At 35.3% G+C, this 23616-nt stretch overlaps 1 protein-coding gene across 2 annotated transcripts in view; it reads right to left on the bottom strand.

Moving 5' to 3' along the window:
• Positions 1–23616, bottom strand: part of BIRC6 (baculoviral IAP repeat containing 6) — a 184941-nt gene that overhangs the window by 91153 nt on the left and 70172 nt on the right. For both annotated transcript variants that reach the window (XM_074165164.1, XM_074165172.1), the window contains exons 32-46: positions 23177–23314; positions 22301–22428; positions 21564–21695; positions 19362–19577; positions 18814–18997; positions 18237–18392; positions 17755–17888; positions 15997–16150; positions 15146–15262; positions 14070–14224; positions 12760–12886; positions 11900–12010; positions 6315–6448; positions 5176–5303; positions 2439–3001 (exon numbers count right to left, since the gene is read on the bottom strand). In XM_074165164.1, coding sequence (XP_074021265.1) covers positions 2439–3001; positions 5176–5303; positions 6315–6448; positions 11900–12010; positions 12760–12886; positions 14070–14224; positions 15146–15262; positions 15997–16150; positions 17755–17888; positions 18237–18392; positions 18814–18997; positions 19362–19577; positions 21564–21695; positions 22301–22428; positions 23177–23314 — 2577 coding nt within the window. The remainder of the gene's footprint in view (positions 1–2438; positions 3002–5175; positions 5304–6314; positions 6449–11899; positions 12011–12759; positions 12887–14069; positions 14225–15145; positions 15263–15996; positions 16151–17754; positions 17889–18236; positions 18393–18813; positions 18998–19361; positions 19578–21563; positions 21696–22300; positions 22429–23176; positions 23315–23616) is intronic.

Here is a 23616-nt window from a genome sequence, read left to right as displayed (position 1 = left end):
CAAGGAAGAGATTACCTCCATAAATACAACTGTCTTACAAAGCATATGACATCAATCTGGGAGAGCTTTTAAAAGTGGTTTTAGATTTGACTGTGCGAGATGGATGGAATAATCCCTTTCCATTTAGAGAAACTGGAGTTATACTAACAAATAATAATAAAAAATAAGATGTTCAAATAAGTGATGTTTGGAATACGCCTTAGAGAAACGTTCCAGCAAGAGAAATGACAGCTGTAGTACTTTAATTACCTTCAAGTTATAAAGAAAGTATTGACAAGCACTGGATACACAGAAACAGAGAAAGAAGAATCTTAAGACACTGTCTCTGCATGGTCTAGAAAAGTTAAATGGAATGAAAGACAGAGCTGAAGACAACTATGGTGGGTTTGCTGTGAAGCCTTTGAGGCAAGGAGAAGGAGGGGAAGACGGTGTATGATTTTCATAGTGTGTCAAGGACGAAGCATAAAAACCTAATAAAATAAATAGACAAAATGGTCATAAAAAAATCCCACAAATGTTTGAACTTCATATGACCAGTGAATTATTCAAGGCCATCCTGGTTACTGACCAGCTGGCTCACCAGGTGCAGTAAATTAATATTATTAGCCCAAATTTTGACACCAGAGTCACTACTTATTAGAACACATCTGCAGACGTCTTACCTTTGCTGGGTAGCTAACACACTGCATCAGCTATTACGTGTTTACTACTATATGCCGATAACTGATTTTTGGATCATACATAACGTTGGCTGTAGTCCTGGAGAAATGTTTTGTTCATAGAAATTGTCTGGAGAGAGTTTAATACAGTTCTTCATGAAAGAACTAAACCCACAAATAGCTGTGTTATATCTTCCCAAAATACACATACAAATTAGTTTCAATAACCTATATTAAAAGACCTTGGGAAGAATAATCTGCTGAAGGGATCAGCTGGCCCAGTATCCTGAATTCAATGAAAACCATTTTGAAACAACACTCTTCCCAAATTGCCTTTTAAAAAATGCAAAACAACTGCTGGACAGAAAATGGTGGTGTAGAAAGACATCAAAGTTGAGAAGAATTTTGAATTTCACCCCAAAGAAACACATATCGAGCACAAACCATCATTCCCAGAACAAACTACTTTCAGTATTTACAGTGTATTTGCAATACAACACCAACTACCCAGAGTAAAGCAATAGACGTTCTGGAACTAATTTCGAGAAGGTTCCAACAGCGCAATCCAGGCTTGTCAAATCCTGCCTGCTGTTTAATTTGACTACTAGAGCTTACTACTTTTTCCTCAATTGCTTTTATGCCAAAATGAACCACTGGTCTAACATTCACGTGCTCTCATCCAAGAAGTACACTGTTTTTTGATAACAGCATTGGTTAACAGTTACACATCTGCTTAAAAGAGAATGGCCAGAGGTACTTTCTTCAAAACAAGAGAATCACCATAAAAAGAACAAAATTTTACAGCATTACACCTGAAATGTAGTGCAGGCTTTTTGCCTATCCTCCTGCAAAATGTTTTTCCAGTTTTGGGCATGCAGTAACGTTCAGGGTATTTCAGTCAGTGGTTTAATTTGTGCAAATAAACTCTATCCTATCATCACAGCTCACAAATAAGTCACAAAGACAATCTCTCTGAGAAAATGCGTCTTAAGTACATGTCTGACAAACAGCAACTTTGCTGTTCAAAGTATCACTGGCTTCCTCACTTGTTTGTAGCAGGAAGATCCCACTCACAATATATGACTGGACCTCCCAGAACATGCTGTTAATGCGATTTCTGGTAAAACAGAGGAATAGAAACGTTTATGTATTCTGTGCAAGGGCCACAATTGTGATTTTTCCTTTTCAGAAATGATTAAAAAAAAAGGAAAATAATGCAATACATAGAGAATAATTGAGGTAACATGTCTATAGTATAAACTGAAGACTAATCCTAACCCATGCATAGAGGCATGCAACGGGCACAGACTGAAATACAGAAAATTCCATTAAACATAACAAAAAGGCTTTTCCACTTTAAGAATGACTGAACATTGTAACAGGTTGCCCAGAGCAGTTGTGGAGTTTCCACCCTTGGGGAATTAAAAACTCAACTGGACAAGGTATTGAGCAACCTGCTTTCTGAGGCAGGCTCTGAGTTGACCCTGCTTTGTGCAGGGAGGTTGGACCGGAGAATCTCCAGCGGCCTCTTTCAACATTGACCATACTGAGATTCCGCAAATTCAAATGCCAAACACTGTTCAGTTTTAATTAGTGTCTCCCACCTCATGGTGGTTTTTGTTGACATACCTTTTTCCCCTTTCACTTCTTAACAGTCTCTTATTTCTTGCCATTTCTGTGGCACAGTCTTTCACATATACACATAATTTATGAGGTTGTAGAAGTTTTAAGTGTTTTACCACCCCAAAAGATGTTCCTTTTTATTTACAAAATACCTACCAATAATCATTGCCATAGCGCTGCTGTTACACTGGCCAAGTGCAGACAAAATCTGGCTCATAATTTGTTGGTTGGCTAACACCAAGTCTGCCACATACGCAGTCGATCCTTGAGTATTAGGGTTGCCTCCATTGCCATCTTTGCCTCCTGAAACCTTTTCTTCATCAGACACACTGTCTGTAGTACTGCTTGCTACTGGAACACGGGCACTATATTCTCGATTACTGGAAAGTGGCAGTTGAACTAAAATGTTGACCAGCTTTAATAAATCAAACATAAGTTGATCCCTTGTCATTTCTCCACAAACTGCTTTGGCATCACCTGGACGGATAATATTGGCAAAAAGCCCTCCAAAACACGCTCGAGCACCCACAGAGCTGTCTGAGCCGCTGCGAGACATCACTTTGTCCGAACATGTAATGTAATGATGCACAAGGAAGGTTATAGACTCAATTACTGCAGAAATAGTGCTAACTGATACAACTTCAAAATTCTGTTCCAGGGTAAATTCCAGGAGTTTCACTTGTGCATCCAAGGGTCCCTGGCCTGTCTGGAAAGCACCCCTGAAAGGAGGAAAGAAAAAAAGATATTTCATTGTTCAGTATTAACAAGTTAAACAGGTTTGGTTGTTGTTTGTTGTGTAGGGGTTTTTTTGCTTGATTTTTAAGACTCAAAAACCACCCAGACTTTCTGTATATAAAAATCCAGCTGTTTTCAGAAATGCATGTTGAAGCACAATCTGATCTGTCACACGAGTCAAGCATTCATCACTTTTTAACATACCGGTCATCACACAGACTACAGAACCTGCTCATGCGGGTATCACTTTCCTGATACCACTTTGGATTAAAATTTCCTTTGAAAAAGTCTAGGATCCATCATTTTTTTTAATCATTCAGTTAATTTTTTAGGTATAGTTATATACATATAAATATAGTTACAGTTTTAGGTGAAAGTTTCCTATGTTTGCAGGGAAATTTCATGGGAGGAAGTCATCTAATACTTTAATATCATTAGGATTATTTGTTTTCTAACGGAAAATCATGATGGTTTTTTTCTTCCCATAGTTTTTTGTTTTGCTTTTCTTTTTTTTCCCCAAGGTAGAAAGAAGAATTGTCAGGTTTTAGCTACCTAAACAGTAACTATACATAAGACCATGAGAGGGTACTCGAACTGTCACAGGTTGGTGCTCGCAGGTTGACTGCTTGAAGGATCTCCTTTAGGGATAAGTTTTTCTCAATTATTTTTACATGTATACTGGTGGACTACAAAATGAACCTTCTGAATCAGTACATTTAAAATAAAACTGATGCTAATTCTTGAAGTGTGGGAGTTAGTTACTGATTTTTGATATATTTATCTTTTGACATTGATTAATCTTACTATATCTTTTAAATTTAAATACAGAACAAAACGCTTTATAGAAGCAGCCCAGATAAAAATATTTGGCATTTAGTTAGTTCTAATAGTAAAATACTGTTTTTCTTCACAATCAATGTTATGAGTTGATCAGACATGGTATACTTCAATAATCACCCATGGTTTTAGAAATAACCGTCTAAACCCTTTTCTGGTGCTTTGCTTCATTTTATGACATTTCAGTCCCACCTTTGGTTTGTCTCAAAAAAAAAAAAAAACACCAAAAAACTAACACATTTCAAAACCATCCCTTTCAGTGGTCTCATCAGTTTATTTTAAATATTTCACACACAGACACACATTCCAAGATTCACTATGAATTAATTATTTTATCTTATTATGACATTGCTTGTATAAGCAATTGATCATCAGTCTAACCTGGTAAACACCACCCCTTTAATTTAAATTAGTAAGGTAAATCTCTTAGAGAAAGACAAAACTGTTTTCTGTGCGATTAAAGAATAGATAACACCAAAGTGCCACCTACTGGGAAGCCAGAAACTGAGGAAGCTTGTCCCTAATTATATGAAGCCTTTGTCTGGGAATGAGCAGAACATCAACACCAGAAATAAATGATAATTCCTAATGTACTTCAGACCAAACAACTGGCACATTTCTGATGTACTGCTTTACACATAACAGTCTTGTGCCCATTCACCTAGCCTTCAAGAAGCAGAGCTATAAAAGACAAGAGATCATAAGCTCTTCTCTCTCCCCTGGCCAGTGACACTCCTTCTCTACACTAGTGGAGAGACATCAATAGGCCCCAGAAGGAGAGCAAGCCAGAGGCTTTCCACTGTCAGGTGAAGAGAAAAGAAAAAAAAAAAAAAAGACAAAGCAATAAAGATGCATATTACATAAATAGGATTACGCAATCTCATATTTCCTCCTACCATGTTACAAATGCCATCCATATTATTTTCACAATCTATTAATAATTTCTAGAATCTTTCGTTAATTCAGGCCTCTCAGAATACTTTTTTAAATAGGTAAGGTCATCAACAGTGCCTTTATTTCAGGGATTACTTTAACAAGGTCTGTATCTTAGCTCTAGATAAAATCAGTCCAACCGTTTAGTGCTTTTATTCACTGTCCCTCACACAGGGATGACTATGTGTGGATTTCAGTTGCGCTCTTTCCATGTGCCAGAAGCAGCCGAGATCCTGCTGGCATTGTTGCAGCGACACCCAAGATCTCCATCCTTACATAACTTGACAGCATGACAACGCAGGACATACACATCTTGGTCGTGAATCACACACAGATTTTAAAGACAATGAGGATGTGAAAGGGAAAAAAAAAAAAAGGTAACATTTACCTTTCTGTTGAAAGTATATGTATTAATTTCAATAAAAATTCACTGAACATCTGAGGACAAGTTGAAGAAAGGTGCACTTGCAACCGAGTAAGAAATTCTTGCATAGCTTGTGTCGCTGTTGGTCCAACCTAGACAGTAAGGCATTTTAATAAGTGTTATATAAAACTGAAATGTCTTAAAGAACACTAAGTGGTATCTAACAAGAACATTTTCTAAGAAAAGAAAATTATTATATAGCTTAATTTGCTTTCTGAAAAATTTCACAGGGTTTTCACAGAACTATTCCATATCAATTTATATGTGTTTTGCTATTACTAACCACGAGTAAAAAGCAAACAATTCAGTTATTTGCCTAAGACTCGTTCTGCAACTTGAGACTTTTTCAGCAATGCAAACTACACGTCACACAAAATACATTTCTGTACTAATCTGAATGCTTTTTCACAAACTACACATTTACAAATAAGTTCTTTAAATTAATGGCACAATGTTTAAGATCTAGAAAAGACTGTGTATTTTCTGGAAATTTTTCTGGAAAATACTGGAAATAGCAGGTGTTTCTGTCTTCCAAACTAAGTGTTTCTGAGATTCCTGTCAAATATTACATACAATTAATTTAACTTGGCTTTTTTCAAAATCACTATTCACAGATGTTTCAAGGACTGCAAAACGCAAAAAAAAATTAATTGAAATTAGGAGAAATAGTAGACCCCCCATGAATTCAGAAAACAGGCAAAAAATAAAAGCATAATTTTAAACTCTGGAATTTTTAGTTATTGAAACATAATTGGCATTTTTATTCCAATTTCAGGAAACTAACTGAACTCTTATCACTTTTTTCATGCATGCAAAAAAGGAATCCTAACGTGGAACACATTCACTGACACATCACATGGCATGCTCTCCCTAAGGCAAGTCTTCAGATAGTTGTAAAAATGTATGATCACTACTCAGAGTGTATCACCAACATACTTCCCTACGGCTGTTCATCAGGACCAACTAAGACTATAATCAAAAAAAAGAAACAAGCCAAGAACATAATGCATGAATAATACATAATATGAATAACTCATATTCACGTCAAGTGTACTGAAATTCTTTTACGAAGAGTTTTTCCTCTTATTTTAATTGCTAGTTACCTGTGGACTGTGTTGATTTGTTCCATGAGGATTAGTGCCAGAAAGAAATTTCACTAACACATGAATGAGGTTTGGATCTGACACCAACAATTGGGCAGTACTTTCCTGAGCTCCAATGGCACTGCTTGGACCAGCTTAAAAATAAAGACATAAAAATTAAATCTGTAATCTTAAGCATGAGTTGTAAGTCCAACATTTATACTGCGTATCCTTTATACATATCCCATGATGTGTAAATATTCTCAGCAAAATCAGCTACCCAAAGCTTCTTACTCAGGACTACAATTTTGAGCATAGTTTTCCATTAAGTACAGATACAAACCCCCAAAACTGTTCCATCAGTGTTTCAAGCTCGCTAAGGCAGTACTCCTGAAAGCAGAGCTTCATGGCGTAGAAGCAATACATACAGACGTTTTTATTTGTTTCTCTTTGCTAGTCCAACAGTTTAATAAGGCTTAAGCGCATTTGTCAGTTTGTCAGACAGAGACCACATGTTCTGTTATCCTGCAAACAATCAGGATATTTTTGTCCTTGGCACATTCAGAGACTTCTCATCATTCACTAAAACTGTAGGGAGCTTAACAGATTAAGAACTTTGAGGACCAGAATTAGAATTAAAATACACCCTTCAATGATCAAACAAATGAGCTTTATCAAATGTGAAGTCTTACTCATTCAGTAGTTGTATATTGAACCAATCCAAAACACAATTTGAGAAAAGTATAGCTACCTACTGAATAAAAATACGTGTTCTTATAATATTGCACATATCTAAATGAAGTTCCAGGTTATTTCAAGCCCATCTCCTCTTGACAAGCAGTAGTCAAGTCCACACACTACCCTTCAACTCATTTCCTTCCAGGATTAGAAGGTTCCATAGGTTTTCTACTGTCTCATGACAGGGTTGATACCGTAACTGAATAATACTTCATTTTGGCACTTTTTTGAAAAAAGTTCCACTTATAAACTATTTTGAAACTTAAGACAAACCACTATCACTAAAATTACATTCAATTGCAGCTGACATAAGCAATCAAAATGAGAAGTTAATCTGAATTTGGTTATTCTGTTTTTCATAGCTTTCTGTAAATTTTCATTGTTTCAATGTAACTGCGTCATTTAAACTTTGTGTATGACTTCTGTTTTAAGCTAGATGTCACTTGAGTTTGTCCAGAAGTACTGAGTATCCAAATTAATTTCAAAATAAGCGTACAAAGTGCCTAAAATGTTTATATTTTTATTTGAAAAAGGGATGTACTTTTGTGCCTTCCTGCATTCCTGAATGGTACCTTCATAGACAGAAAGTATTTCACTTTCTTCAGAGACTTTCAATCCCCTATGAAGTGTATAATGATCAGTGTGACAAAAAACCACTGCTATTCAAAGTTGTTCTTTTTTATAAAAGAAAAGAAAACAAAATTTTCATTGAAACAACAGCTTTTAGAATACGTATGCATGTATCTGAACAGGGCACATTTGGGGTGTACCTTCAAGTCATTTAATTTTTTCACTTGGTGTTTCTTTGATGGTTACATTATTTTAAAAACTCCAGCTTTTTCCTGCTGTGTTGACTTTCGCTTGTTAGGTCTGTGCTGTAACTACTTAATTAAATCTGGCTATTTGGAAGACTTTACACCTTAATACAAGCAGATGTTACATTAGAACTTCCCCAGAATTGACAGTCCCAGCCCATCTCCTCTTGACAAGCAGTAGTCAAGTCCACACACTACCCTTCAACTCATTTCCTTCCAGGATTAGAAGGTTCCATAGGTTTTCTACTGTCTCATGACAGGGTTGATACCGTAACTGAATAAATACATCTTCATTACTTCCTATGTTATTTTATTTTTCTATTAACAGCTGAAAATATTTCTACAATATAAAAACCCACTTTGCCTGCACTATATTTGTAGTCTGACGTTTTGTTTGACATTCTAACTCAGATTTCATGATGCATCTACATTATCTGCTCAAAACAGTGCTCTCTAACAGTATTTCTGGTGACAACAATAACGTAAGCAAAAGGGCATGTAGGGAGAGCACAAATAGTTCTTGCTAAAAGAAGAGATGAGTAAATGCATTATGAGAACGATTCGACAGATGACAGCTGTTTACTCCAGAGCTACTGTAGCTCTGAGGAATTTTTCTTAGCCAGGTGTCACTGCAGATTTGCTTCTACCCACCTTCCTTTATATGGCATTAAATGATTCTAGATGTCACACATCAAATACTGATTTTAAACACCATCCCTGCAAAATTTGTCATGGATCTTGTAACTAATGGAGGTCATTGTTCTGAAAAGAAATTGCCAGGGGTATTGGGTTTATCCCTGAAAAATATCTTGCACTCCTCCGATAAGAGTTTCTGAGGCACAGAAGTTACACAGCCTGAGCTCTCATTCTGAAGACATTTATCAGCACATAATGGCATAATTAAATCAGACCATGAACTGACCTGCCCTAGATAGCGGTTGCTCATAAAATCCCAACATAGGACAATCCTGAAAAAGAATCTATACTCCCTACCTATACTCAAGTGGAGAAAAAAAACCCAACCAACAACTAAAAAGCCTTGTTTATTTTTAGAGAGATCTGGGGTTTTGGAAAAATAACTAAGAAACAGCTTTGAAAGTAACACCTGGATGAGATCTCTAGAACCACCTCACTTCTTATGACAAGATCTTCTAATTCGTTGATCTCTTGAAGAAATGGCGACCAAAACTATAATCCTCAGAGAACAATAGTTCAGATGTCAGAAGTACGTTCAAAGAGACTACCCATAAAATGCAAATAATGCAAGACCCTTATCTAGAATGGATGGAAGAATATGAAAAAGCACCACTTCTTTTTTTCTCTCCCCCTTTTTTTTCGCCTTTCATTTCGTTTCCTTTCTTCTTTGTAAATGAAAGACTGAGGAAAACAGAATGGTTGAATGCAAACATATGTATCAAATGGCAAAAATGAATTTCAACTAAATAAAGCAAACTTAAGAAGGGGGTTCTCTAAGAGGTTTTGAGATCCAATGGTTTAGAAATATAGCGATAGGGGGATTTTCTCAGCGCTAAAACACTCATCTGCAAAAAGAGTTCAATGAAATCATCTATGAGCAGCTACACCTCTCAGTTGTTTTGCAGCTTCTGAAACAGCAAATACAATTATCTAATGAGGATTATGTCAAGAAGAGGTGTTTTCTTGCTTATTTAAAAGGCTTATTACATCTGAAGATGTTTATTATACCTGAAATCATCTGAATAAAATATTTTTGATGGTGGTAGTGTTTTTTTCATCAGTGAAATTACTCTGCAAATGAACACAGTTGAGGGCTTGCTGTATTTTGGGTATTAAAAGGGAAAAGAACCTCATTTTATAACCACACACATCTAGCAAGAATAATCAAAGTTACTCTCAAAGAACTGCTGATTGACATCTTAGTGGTTTAAAAAAAAAACCAAAAACATACCAAAAGAACCTAACCATAACCTGTCAATACAGTGAGGAATACGTGAACAATTTGTACTTCCCAGCTTAAAACATTACAGAATTAAAGAGGATACAAGAGAAACTTGAAACCAAAGAAAGCTGACATGTCACTTACATTTCAGCACTCTTGGGAACAATTTGTCTTACAGTGGCAGTACATATTTAAAAAAACCAAAAACCTATCTCTTCTGGAAAGCATGATCTCCAAAATTATAACTTGATGAGAACTCCTGTGAGACACTGTCTGTAATGGCTTAAGAGACTATTATTAGTCTCAGTTCTGAACTAAAGCACACGGAAACCAAAATTATTGATTGTAGAAGTGCTCCAATGGATTCCTCCTTCAATTGTCAAGAATTGAAGAGATCACTTCTTAAACGTGACAACTCAGTGCCACTGAGACAGAATATTATCTTGAATTATTAGCTGCTGAAGAATCCTGGCAAAGAAGTTATCTGATGGGCGCTTAAATTTATTTAGCTCCTGGTTCTGTCAGTGAGTATGGGAAAAAGAGCAGTTAACGGATCTGTATTAATCCACACACATGTATAAAAGGAGACACACCTTCAATCCTTTTCTTTACCCTCCAGCAAGCTTGCATGTCCAACCCTTTCCAACTGAAGCCCAACCTTGTGCTCACAATACACAAAAATTCACAGCCACATGCATATGCTGAACTGCGCTTTCGACGGTTGCTTCTGAGCAGCTTTTTATTCACAGGGTCGCTTACTGATCTCAGGCAGTTGCCTAAGAAACTCCTGCAAACACACAGCTGCCTGCCTGTCAGTGTCAGAGCACAAACATACCACTTGCAAGAGATTCACATATGGCCTCAGTGGTACACACAGCATAATTTTTGGAAATTGCTAGTATACATTTAGAAATTGGAGTGTTGAAAATACACATGGGTATTAACTGCAGGTGCTGTGATCCTACAAATCAGGCTATGTTCTATTCTCAAATGCCAAGAAGATGATGAAGGCCTCAGTTTGACAAAATCACTTAAGTCTCTTCCCTTAATTTATTCACAGCTCTACTGCTTCACCTAATAGCAAAAATTTCAGCAGATTTTTGTGATACTGATCTCTAAAAAACAACACAGAAAAGGGAGAGAAAGTGAAAATCTGAAAAAAAAAAATCCACCCATGCATCCCAAGGACAACAATTTGGAATGGCATATATGAAAAAAGGATTCATAAGCATCTTTGAGGAAAACCATGGAGAATAGCTGTGTCATCACAGAATGGCAAATTGCTTCATAGAACTGTGACCTTCAGGTGGCTCTGGGTCTCTTTATTCTGTAATTTCTATCTTTAATCATACGCTTGGAGTGAAAACAGAATTTAAAAGAGCTCTGACTCGATCTAACATGTAGGTTTTAAGAGATTCCAGTCTCCAAGTTCTTACTATTTGATATCTTCTTTAGACTTGAGGACAAGGCCACAAAGGCATTCCCCGCGACAGCTTCCCTATGATTCATTTAGAAGCTTAGTTTCTTCATTTAAAAATTACATCCTTTAATTTCTACCAGTCTTGTGGCAAAATCTCATTCACAAAGGGAGATTATTTCTAGTGTGTTATGGAGCAATATAAAGAATGTGAGATAATTTGGTGTGCACAGGGAAATGAAATTAAATGAAAACAAAGGGCTCGATTTCTTTTCTAATGGATTCAGCTTCTAGGGACCTATTTTCAGATAGCTTAAGAGAAGCAATGACTAGTGCCTTCATATTTATGAAAATACTCCTACTGCATCAAAAAACATTAAACTCTCACAGCACCTTAATCCTTCCTCCCTGTGACCTCTTCCCATAGCACAAAGTTAATTCCCAAGGATCATTAGCTAGTCCTAAAATGCATTTTTAGAAGACACTGCCAACCTACTTATAATGACATTTTCTTTTACCACTAGGGTTTCTGTTTCCATGGTACAAGCAATTCAAGGAGCTCACTCTTGAAAAGCCTGAAGTTACAGAGAACCAACTAAGGTACTTATATGACAAAGGGAAAGTTCTGGTAGTCTTTTGGATGGGAATTAACACTCATCTGTACGTCATTACAACAGGCAATACAAAAAAAATCAAAAACAAAGCACCCACAACTTACCATTAAGCTGCATATTTGTCATGAGGGTTAGGCTATGAAGCACAAGGCACCATGTCCGGAGTAAGGTATTAGGATACCATGCCAGAACTGACAGGAAGCTAGTTACTGAAGCTGTCAAGAAAAACATGTTTTCCAAGCTTTAATCTTCAGGTTATCAACGAAGTGTCTTATTTTTACTGTAAGGTTCTATATTTATTATTGTTATTACTATTATTATTAATATTATTGTTTGTTGTATTTACTTTGTTTTGACTATTGTTCCAAGAAATTAGGAAAACACTTCAAACACTTCACAGGAACTGGCCCACAGAACTTTCTAGAGTGCCCAGACCCTGACATCTCAGACGAAACAATGCAAAGAAACTGCTGGTTTCAAAATGCTCTCATGGAAGTCAGCATTAAGAGGTTCATTGTGGCAGGCATTAATGTTTTGCACTACCTCCCACACCAGCTCCTTTGACAATAAAGAGATCACGGGATGATATACAAGGAGCAGCAATTTGTCAGAGAAGTACATACAGGTGCACAGTTCACCTTAGACTACAAAGTGCCTTTTAAAAAGTCCTCTTATGATTAATGATGACTTAAGAACCACAAATTGTACAATTTAATTTCTGAGGAGATTATGCAAATTCAAGGAATGAGCTTTCAATTACATAATGGTTACACACTTTTCATGTTAAGAAGATAATGAGCCCAAGAGCTCTTTAATAAGAACACAGAAATTATCCCAACATTGATCTTCACAAGAATACTTATTTTAATACTTTTTGCTTACTAGCAAAAATTGTGCACTTAAAAAAAAATAATCTTATTTTATACCTCCTGAAAATTAATTTCACCTATTTAATATATTTTACCTTGGTTCAAGGAAATGACAGGTATTCGGTTAGCATTATAAAGGAAAATATCAGCGCCACTATCTTTACTTCCAGAAGAGCTGGAATTTAGGCTTAATGTGAGCCATAACTGTAAAAGTGATTCAAGCTGGAAAAAAGGAAAAAAACACTATCAGACCAAACTCAAGTGTTTTTCCAGAACTCCAGAGCATAAAAGGTTATCTGTTTTGATTTTAAAAGCCTTATCTAAATTGTCAGGTGCTACTGTCTCACTGATAACATACATACACTCTCCTTTACTGCATTTGAAGATTCTGATAAACATAATATCCAAAGCAAATTCAGCATAACCAGTAAATGCTTCTACTATGCTTTTGTAATTGATTTCCTCTAAATACAGTTAAGTTTCTCTTAAGAAGTTTCTTCAAACTTAGATTAAAAAAAAAAGTTTTACACACTGCTCAGAAATGCCTTTATCATAACCTTACATCTATAATACTGATTCGCATGTAACCTTTTGGAGTGTCTCAACACAGTCAAGAGATGTTTACCAGTCAACCAAAGTTATTCAAAAAGCCAATTTAATTACTGGGAAATCTTCTTCACTATCAGAGAGACTGATGCTCACTCTGAATAACTTTGAGGAAAATAACCGTTTAGATATTTGGGGGAAGCATCAAGATCCTTTACCCCACAAACTGTATTTTGGATGAGATATTTAAAGAACCATTGAGGGATGGAGTCAGCCACCCAATTAAAATATCAATAGGTAGGCAAGCACCTAACTACTCATCTATAGCATACATGGCATTCCTTTTTATGTATCAAGAAAAGCATTGCTAAACTAACGACTTTTTAAAAAGTGTGTTTCTAGTTTTAACATATGGGATCACTGGATAATTCAGGTTGCAAGGGACCTCTGGAGGTTATTCAGTTCAATCTTCTGCTCAAAGCAGGTTCAGCTACGACGTCAGACTGGGTTGCTCAGGGGTTTATCCGGCTGGGTTTTGAAAACCTCCACAGATGGAGACTGCACACTTGGTGACACTCTTCACTAATAAGCTAACAATTACCTTTCAAGAACCTAATAACTTGTTTTTAAATATGAAAATGTATACCCACTTTTTCACTGTAACAAGAAATGTCCTATTCGATAAAAGCTTTCGGCAGCTTGTCTATTACATTACTGGTACTGCTGTCCACAGCAACTTCATAAGCAATAAAGCACATAACATGTTACTTGCATTCTAAGTAGTACAAAATACAGGAAAACAACTTTCAAATTTAGAGAGAAATACTACCAAAACACTTCAAAGTTCATCATTCTATACCTGAACATGGTGGACTTGTAGCATGGAAAAGAGTTTGTTGAAGCACACGCTCAGCATAGGTATAGATGACAACTGTACAATCAACTGGGCGTTTTGGTTTGCAGCATGTAATCCTCTCAGCAATGAATCGTCTGTTCCACTAGGAGACTGGGTTACTGAAAAACAGAACAAAAAGTACCAGCCCCCCATGAATTGTTTTGTAAAAGTTGCTAAGTTCAAATTTATTTCCTTGTATTTTATACTTAAGGGAAAGACACTTATTTTATAATTTACAAGAACATCTTCAATGTAGTGTTCAGCTAAGTTGGACTATTGACTTTCATACTGTGAAAGGTATACTTGAATTTCAGACATCTTCATCTTCACAATAAAAACTGGAAAGTGAGCCCAGAAACACATTTTCACATTTCTTGCCAAAAGTATTATTGGACTGTTCTGGTTAACACTATGGTGAGACAAACAATTGCAACATCTCTTCATACTCTATGGTATAACTAGTATAGTCAATAATAAACTTCCAGAAAATAAAGTCTGAGGATGTCACTTATTCAACTAATGACTGCATGCATATTAAGGTTCCCGGAGAGCTACAAAGAAGCACACTTTAACAAGATGAGCAGTGCGACTCACTGAAAATATGTTCAAAAATAAATTGGCATCATGTTTTTATATCATAAAGATTACTGAACAAGTGAGTTCAAAATTGTATTCAAATATTTTCACCATCGAATAGCTGGTGAAATTAGTGTGAAATAGATGAAATTTCACACTGAATGCAAGAATGAAGCTTCACAAAAATAGGATACTTAATGTTCAATTTCACCTAGATCGAAAAATGAAAACAATTCCTCTATTGTACTATTATGCACTGTAAAACGAATCCTGCATACTTGACAAATTACACAAAATTTCTTAAATATATTTGGACACATAATTAAAAAATCTGAATAAAGAAATATCTCTAAAGCACAGTCTAGCAAGAAAATTCATTTCTAAGCTGCTAAGTGACTTCAGAAAAAATTAGTACAAATTTCAAAGCATCACGTGAAGCGAATGATTTGACAACATGTAGTTACATGTAGGAGACGTGTTTGTTAATGCTTGTAGAATGGAATCAGCCTCCAGGGTGGACATCATTTTCAGCATCAGCTCAGCCTGTTGTTCAAGTCCAACTTCTAGACGTGCATCTAAAGCTACACAAGGCAACAAACAGGGTAAAAATTAATTCTATCACAGACACATATAATTAGTTACTCTAACTTCCTGTGCAAGCAATATAGATACACAGTCCACATTAAACTGTAAAAAATCTCAGTATCACTAACAGGAAGATTCATTTTTATGTATGATGGAAGCAGAATGTAGCAACGGATACTCTGAACTGAAAATGATTTTTATAGATGCAAAACATATAATTAATAAAATACTAAATTTCTGTGAAACACACATATTTATTTTCACAGTCACTTTAATATCACACATGACTAAATCTGAGTAAGTTTAAGCCTGGTTTTCCCACGGTAATAGGTCTCAAAAAAGCTGTTTCTCCTCAGTGTGGCAGGGGAAAGCTCAATCGCCTCCAAACTAAACAAGTGTGCCACCTCATTCCTTAGGGTAGAGCCAACTATCCAAAATATCAACCAACTAGAGAAGAGCTTCCAAAATTTCCTGAAAAAAACAGAAATGATTTAAAACTGCCTATGAGTGTGTGTTTGAAAATGTTAGAAAGTAAGATTTACCGCAATGTTAGGCTGTTTTAAATATAAATCTCACATAAAATTCTCTCATTTACTACAGAAAAACTGTGGCATACAGAAAATTTAATTCTTTCCACTTAATGCACATAGAGATTGTTAATATAATTTGATATGTGAAAGCATCAAATACAAAATACAGACCCTGAACCGAACTTTAGTTCATTGCTTACCTTGAGAAACTGATACGCTCACAGTTTGTGATCCATTTTTCTCTGTAGTTACTGGTGGTTTTGCAACTGGAATGCCAACTCCTCCAATGTAAGGATTGTAGTTGTAGGTGCCATAATCTGCACCCCAGTAATCGTACCAGGTGCTGCTTATAGGCTTAAAAAACAAACAAAATAAGAAAAAAAAAGAACAGCAACTCTTTAGACTGTCCAAGTACAAAAATTAAATTTGTAATGACTAACAACAAACATTGCAGTTACAAAAAACTAAACCCAGAAGATTGGATCCAATAGTTTTAGAAAATTTTATTTCAATTTTTATAGCAGTATAAGCTACTGAATCCTTCATGATTGTCAAAATCCAGCAATGTAGTTAGCTGTCTCAAAGATGCAAAAAGCCAATTTCGAAATATTATCATCAGGTTTTATTCATACATTTGTACCATTTTGTAAATTTGGAAGCTGAGTACCATACTGATATTTTCAGAAGGTATTTATCAAGACAGAATAATGTATTATTAACTGTACTATCAAAGTACTTTGAAGCCTCAGTGGGGCTCGGGGATTATTTGTATTGAGCTCTGCAAAAGGAAGAGTTGAATCATCTCTACTCAAGTGTCATAAATTAAGACACTTAGAAAGCATATGGGTCACAAGAAAAAAAAAAAAGTAATGTAGGGCTGTACGAAGGGGACTTGTGTATGCCTGTCTTTTTAATTGCAAGATCCAATATCAACTGTCATTTTACAGATACAGAAGCAAATCTTAAGAAGGATTAAGAATGAAGAAGTGTTTTTCTGGCTGTATTTTAAAGTACATCCAATCAGGCAATAAGATCTTCAAGACACCCGTGGATGAATTGGCCTAAGGACTACTGCCAAATGAAATGATGGCAGAATAAAGAAGGGAAACATCAGTTACATTAAAATTAAGCAATAAGTAGAAAATTTTGGTAGGGTGGAAAGATATATGAGGGAATATAGAAAAAAAAAAAAGAAAAGAAAATTTAGTGTTGTCTGAACAAGTGGTAAAAAAAAAAAAATTAGGTTAATTCAAACGAAGCTGAAGGTTTAAGTCAATAGTGAGAGGAGTGGGAAAACTTCAAATCAGAGTGTCATCCTTATGGACAGAGAAAAGAGACTCAACATTTTATTATGAACAATTGTGTTTCTTTACAACCAAAATGTTTCAGATTTTTAATATACCTTGACACTACACTATTACATCTAAATGTAATTTTCTACCTCCAATATGTTTAGCTCCCATTTTAAGTATGAAAGCTTTTAATAGTTTTCTTGCTCCAGAGTAAAATAAGTTTTGAAGTTAGTTGCTTCTCTTCATAATCTGAAGATGATCTGAGCAGTAGCTATTGCTCACTTTTTTTTTAAGCAGCATATTAGCAGTATTAAGTCATAGGATCAATCACAGAAGCAAACAGCACTCTATTTTTAATCAAAAAAAGACAACACTAGATCTTATTTTTCTTTTATATTATGCTTTTGTTGTCTTTAATATGTGATATAAATATCTTGCTTATAAAGATATGTCTATGCAAAACCAAAATATTTTGTGTTCAACTGAGATATGAATACATCTGAGATGCAAACACAATTTTTACATTCTTTCCTGTCATTCTACGTTTAACTTTTATAAAAAGTGAATGTCTAAGACATCAAATACCACTAACAAAGAAGTGTAAGAAAGAAAGGATCTTACTATTTCACAAGTAAAGGTTATTCTGAAAACTCAGGTGTGTCATACCTTGAAGACTTTGGCTGCAAGGGGATCTTTCTCCAAATCAATATCCAAAGGATCAATATCAACTTCCATCAGGTCTTGCAGTAATTCAAGGTCAATGTCCTTATCTTTTTCCAAAGATGACAGAGGTGGAGCACCTTTGAATGATTAAGAGAGTATTAATACTACCAAGTATGAATTATAAAACACAGATATATCATACACTTAATGGATAATTTTAAGGCTTTTAATTATCTTGGTGGAAAAAGTTAATGAAAGCAATCAAGTTGCCTTTTTTAAGTAATCAGAAAAATAACCATTTTTTACCGATCAGATGAAAAAGTAAGTTGAAGAATTGCTCATATTTTGCCTATGTTTTCAGAAACTAATTATCCTACTACCAAAAAACCTTTACCGATATTTTGAGAGATGAGTAACAGCAAAGGTTTGGGGTTTTTTACTTTTTTCAGTACACATATATACACCAAGATTACGAAATAATTTACCTGTGATGTCATGTGTCAAAGGCTCATCTATTGTTTCCACTAACTGAACTGTGGACTGCTGGAGAGAGTCATCAGAATCCCCAGCCGAAGCTCCAGCATCTTCTCCCAAAGTACTTTCTTCCATAGCTTCTGCTGCTATAGGTGCCAACAATTCTCCTATGTATTAGATTAAGCAGACAAGTCTATTTCAAGCTTTATTCCAGTTACAAATTAATATCCAAGTGTCTAGGCCAACTGTCTGATTTTGTTCATCTAACTCTAAACTCTCTAAGGGCTACTTCTTCAAGAGGAGTTGTTCTGAAAAATTTTCAAATAATCAGCATCACACAAATATTAACTTTTCAATGCACAAGTCACTAATTCAGGATTGACTGTAATTGCCTTTTTTTTTTTTTTTTACACACTAATTTCAATTTTATGGTTTGGGGTTTTTTTTTGGTTGGTTGGTTTGGTTTTTTGCCCACTATCTTAATAGTGTCTGCAGATTCTAATATAATAATAAAAAAACCCCTAAAACATTAAAGGAAGAAAGTTTCAAGTGTAACATACGTTCTGAAAAATATGAACTTAAACAAACCTGCTAGAATATCCTGCAACATACAAGTCAGAGAATACTGAGCCCACGCTCCTCCCCAAGAGATATCTCCTCTGTTAAAGTCAGTTCCAACGAGAAGCAGCAATAATCTTTCCAACTGAGTCTCATTTACAATCTCACACAAATGAATTGTTGGTCTTGTAGCATTTGCAATTCTGGCAAGAACCTATAAAAAAAAAAAAAGAAATATATGCCTATTCATATGAAAATATGTAATAGTTTTAACTTCTGTGATTATTAGATTTTGCTTACAAGGAAATCAGGTATTTTTACTGGCTTAAATTCTAGAATTTTACAGGTGTAGTAATATAAAAATATTCATTCAAAAGTTACTTTTTCTATGCATCTTTGAAGCCATCATATTGTAAGTTACACAAAAGGTGACAGATGAAAAAAACTCCCTCACCAGAAATTACTGGAAATTTTAATGCTGCAGCTAATTTTTACCATCAAGCCAGGAAAAAGGAATAATAGCCAACTTAATGCAGTCTCCATTTCAACTACAGGGTGATGTTCCATATGCTGTTTACCTTACAAACAAATAGAAGTAAATCTGCATGACAAGTAAAGTCCATGGACAAGAGAAATAGTGCCAGCTTCTGCACTACAGAAATACAACGTTCATGTGCCAGTGTAAATGGAAGTGGTTCAATATCTGGAGTTTCCTTTGCTGTTGAAACTTCTGTATCTAAAGTAGAACGAGGCCATTCTGCAGTCCGACGTAATCGTATTAAGTCCTTGAAGTGCTGCAGAAATTAAATTTGAAATAACAGTTACATTTTAAAACTAACCTCTAAATCTTTTTCCAATGAAAATCTGAAACAGCAATAACAGTAACTGTAAAACTTAAAAAAAAAAAAAAAAAAAAAAAAAAAAGAGTCTACGAATATACGAGAATCTGGTATGGAATTAAGGCTTTATTGGCAGAAATTTGTTTTGGTGGCATGTTATCTCAGGTGACAGACTCATAACCAAATTATCCATTTCTGCACAAGTGCCAATTAAGCCTTTATGTTTGCCATAAAACATATTGCAAATATGTATTTTAGAAGTTTCTTTCATATTTCCACACCTGCATATAAAGCTATGGCTATCACGAAGCAAACTACACATAAAAGTAGCTAATATGAAAATTTACCCTTACAAGAATGTTGACTTCTCAGTTCTTCACATTAGATAAATCATCAGAAATTTCTAACTTTCTTACTACTTCTAGGGTACAAAGTGTCCATTGGCCACCATAAATTGAACTAGTCTGATACTTGACCAGGGCTCTAAACTACAACCTTTTTGACAGAAGGTCTACAAATTCAATGGAGGAAGGAAGGTGCTTTTATTAATCCTTCCATCCACCAAGGGCACACATTTAGCAGCTCAGTTCAATTGCATCAGTTACACAAGCAGTTTAAAATCAGATAACACAAACACCTCCCATAATCTCACTGAAATGGTAGCTACTGAGGTACACCAGAGAAAGAACTATTTACTAATGCAACGGTTTCAGCTTTCTCCTAAATGCAATCAATGTTTTAAGTTACTCACAGATTGTCTTACTTGAAAGTGATTAGTAGGCAAAGTAGTAAAAACTGCATTAAATGCAACTATCAGGTGTACAGTAATATCATAACTAGATGTTAAGATACTGGAAGGGGAAAACTATTTCAACATGCATTTTTGATGCAACATGGTTGCTACAAAGTGAGACTTAGATAGCTGGACAGCATATTTCAGCCAGTGACTCATTTAAAGATGTCTCGAGGGGGCCACCAGTGGAGTAGCCCCCCCGACATAACCTGCTGGAATAAAGCAGAAGATAGTGCAGGAAAGAACAGCTCATGACAAGCAGAGTTAGTGAAAATTTAGGGCTTTATTTTTAAGCTGATGTTTAAATTTTGGGGTAGTTTTGGTTTTTTTCCCATAAAATAATTACTGGAAGTTGTTGCAAGATTTCCAGATTTCCCTTTAGATTGCCTTTAATGGCCAACATTCTATAATTTCTTTCCACAGGCCCATCTTCAGTCATCCTAACAGACATTACTACTTCTGGAACTAGAGAGAAAATATTTAAAGAGATACACCTAGGCTTGGTAGCTAGAAAGATTTATCCATTTTTTTGTGTTCCCTGCAAAGTCCACGCTGCCATCTCCAGAAATTCCTAATTTTCAGCACCTCATCTCGTAATCAAAGTAATTCTTTAACTATCACATCCACTCTCAGTATTCTGGGGCTTACTGCAAGATGCCACAACTTATGCGGTAAGTACTTTTAGGAAGCTAAGAAGCTTCTGAGGAAGCTCAGAAAACATTCTCAGAAGTCATATTCATTAGTTTGGGGAGACAGTCATTGGCATGATTATTTTCTAATTACTCAACCAGGAGAGCATCCAGAAGAGTATCATGCATAAAAGTTAGCCATATAATATATTATTTTACATTTCTACTGATATATGTTATCTAAAGTTTAAAGATATGACTAGCGTACCCAAAGCTACAAGATTATTAGTGATTTTGGCCATGGCTACCTAAAAAAAACCCTGAAGGAAGATGAACTATTTTTCACAGTGCAAGAAACTTCCAGATGGCTGCTGTTTTCAGCATCAGAATATACTTGATAGAACCCACGACGAAACAACTTTGTAAAATAAGGTCAACGTAGGACAAAAAACGACTTTGCAGGAACAGGTCTTTCCACACAAAGGACAAGAAGTCAGTTACAGTTTCAGAGCATCATACCTTTGAAGTAGCCTGCTTTAGTTTTGCCTGTTCTACTAAAAGTTTGTATGATGATCCTTTGTTGCTTTGTATTTTCTCTTTTTCCATCTGTTCCACCAAAGCCTTCTGTTTTGCTTTTAATAAGTTAAGTTGCTAAAAGAAAATGTTAATAGGAAAAAATGAAAATTTAAGCAATAAGATGTTAAAAGGATCAGTTTGTTCACATGATAGCAATCTTCAGTTCAAATTGTAACTTGAGCTTTTAAAATACAGTTTATATACAATTTTAACTAAGACACCATAGGGGCTACTATAGCAGACCCAGAACAGATGAAGTTTTAAGAGTAAACTGTATCTTTGAAGGAGCTCAAGACATACATGTCCTGGGTCATAAAACCTGTATGGTTGCATTTAGAAATTAAAATTTTGTGTCTTAAGAATTATTAACTTTTAAATCACAGCTTAGGTGCCTGCAGTCAGGTGTACCCAGGTTTGTCTAGAAAGTAAATTATATCTGTTGTCCAATATGGGCCACAGAGCGCAACAGCATACTCCAGCATCTGTTCTTCCAGCAGACCCCATGCCCCACAGTTTGAAACGAATGTCAAAGAAGTTAGTCAGCCTTTAGCTACAGAACCAGACCTATGCCAAAGCAAGGCTGAATGAGACCCAAGGCCAAAGCTGTTCTGTGAAGAAATGAGATATTCTAGAAATTAGATATACTTCTGTGAAAATAGCCACTACCATGATCAAGTCACCTGTTTATGATGCACAAGTTGTTTTCTGATCTTTCGGGAGTACAGTCTATCTAGGCTACTGTTGCCTTTAGTAGATCTGCTCAGATTCTGAGTGTGAAGGCTATTATTTATAAAACTCCACTGGTTTCCTAATGGGAATAAAAAAGAAAGGAGATATTAATCCAGCTTATTAAACCTCACTGAACTCCAGAAAAAAGCATTTGGGTTGCAGCAATGGTTAGCAGATTCTCCACACACCATGTACTAAAGAAATAAGCACGATTTAAATAACTCTCAGTGTTATGCAGTATCATCACTGATGGTAATGCTTCTGTGTAATTTTAAACTGCAGTGGTACCATCTTGTTTTCATTATTTTTATAAGACGGGAAGCAAGACTGTCCTAACTAAAAATACCTGAACAACTTCCATAACACAAAAGCTTTAGAGTTTTAATTTTGAGGAAAGATGTTCAAAGAAACACTAATTCACTTAATAATAAAAATAAACAGACAAAAAATGCATTGAAAAAATACTGGATACAAATATCATGGCAAATACCAAAACAGTTATGAAGTCATAGTGTTGCCCTTGCTCACAATACAAACTGTCTCAACATGGTGCACTCTCAATTGCCAGGTCCCAGAATCACAGGATAATATACAAACATTTTACAAACTACAATCTATCCTGTATTTTTCACTTTAAAAAAATGAAAAAGGTCATATTTCGAAGGAGAAGGGGATGTAAAGAAGCAGACAACAGTGCAAATAAAATGATCACAACATCTATTTTTAAAATATCATTTTTCAAGTGAGTTGAAAATACATTTTAAGTATTTGAAGAGCTCCCAAATGAATACCCATAGAAGCAAGTTTTGATGGTAAGTGTTACATACCTGTCAAAAATCGTTCCCTCTCTTTTCCATTCAGAGGTTTCTTAGCTGTGGCTGCTTCATCCTCAACAGTAGCTACGTAATCCAGTAGTCTGGACACCAGCATTACAACCCAGCTGATCATGGGAATATCTAAAACTCCTTCAAAATAAATAGATTTGAGTGCTTTAATAAAGTTTTGAAGCCATAACAAACTAGTTTTAAAGAAATCGTAAAAGGCATTAGATGGCACACATTTCGCTAGGCCACAAAGATTCCTCTCTTTTTTTTTTTTTTTAAAATGAGGGTAAGAGCCTGAGTATTCATAAATGAGGGAAGAAATCAAACATTCTGTATAGAACTCAGGTTCAAGAGAAAATACCACAGTTATCTTAGTCTGATGAAGTCAGAAGTCAAAAGCTTCACCTCCACTGTTAAAGTGAAAAATTAAGCAACATTTTTTT

This window comes from Numenius arquata, chromosome 2, assembly GCF_964106895.1.
Source record: "Numenius arquata chromosome 2, bNumArq3.hap1.1, whole genome shotgun sequence".
NCBI classification, from domain to species: domain Eukaryota; kingdom Metazoa; phylum Chordata; class Aves; order Charadriiformes; family Scolopacidae; genus Numenius; species Numenius arquata.
Note: the sequence above shows the minus strand (reverse complement) of the source record. Positions and strands in the feature narration are given on the sequence as shown.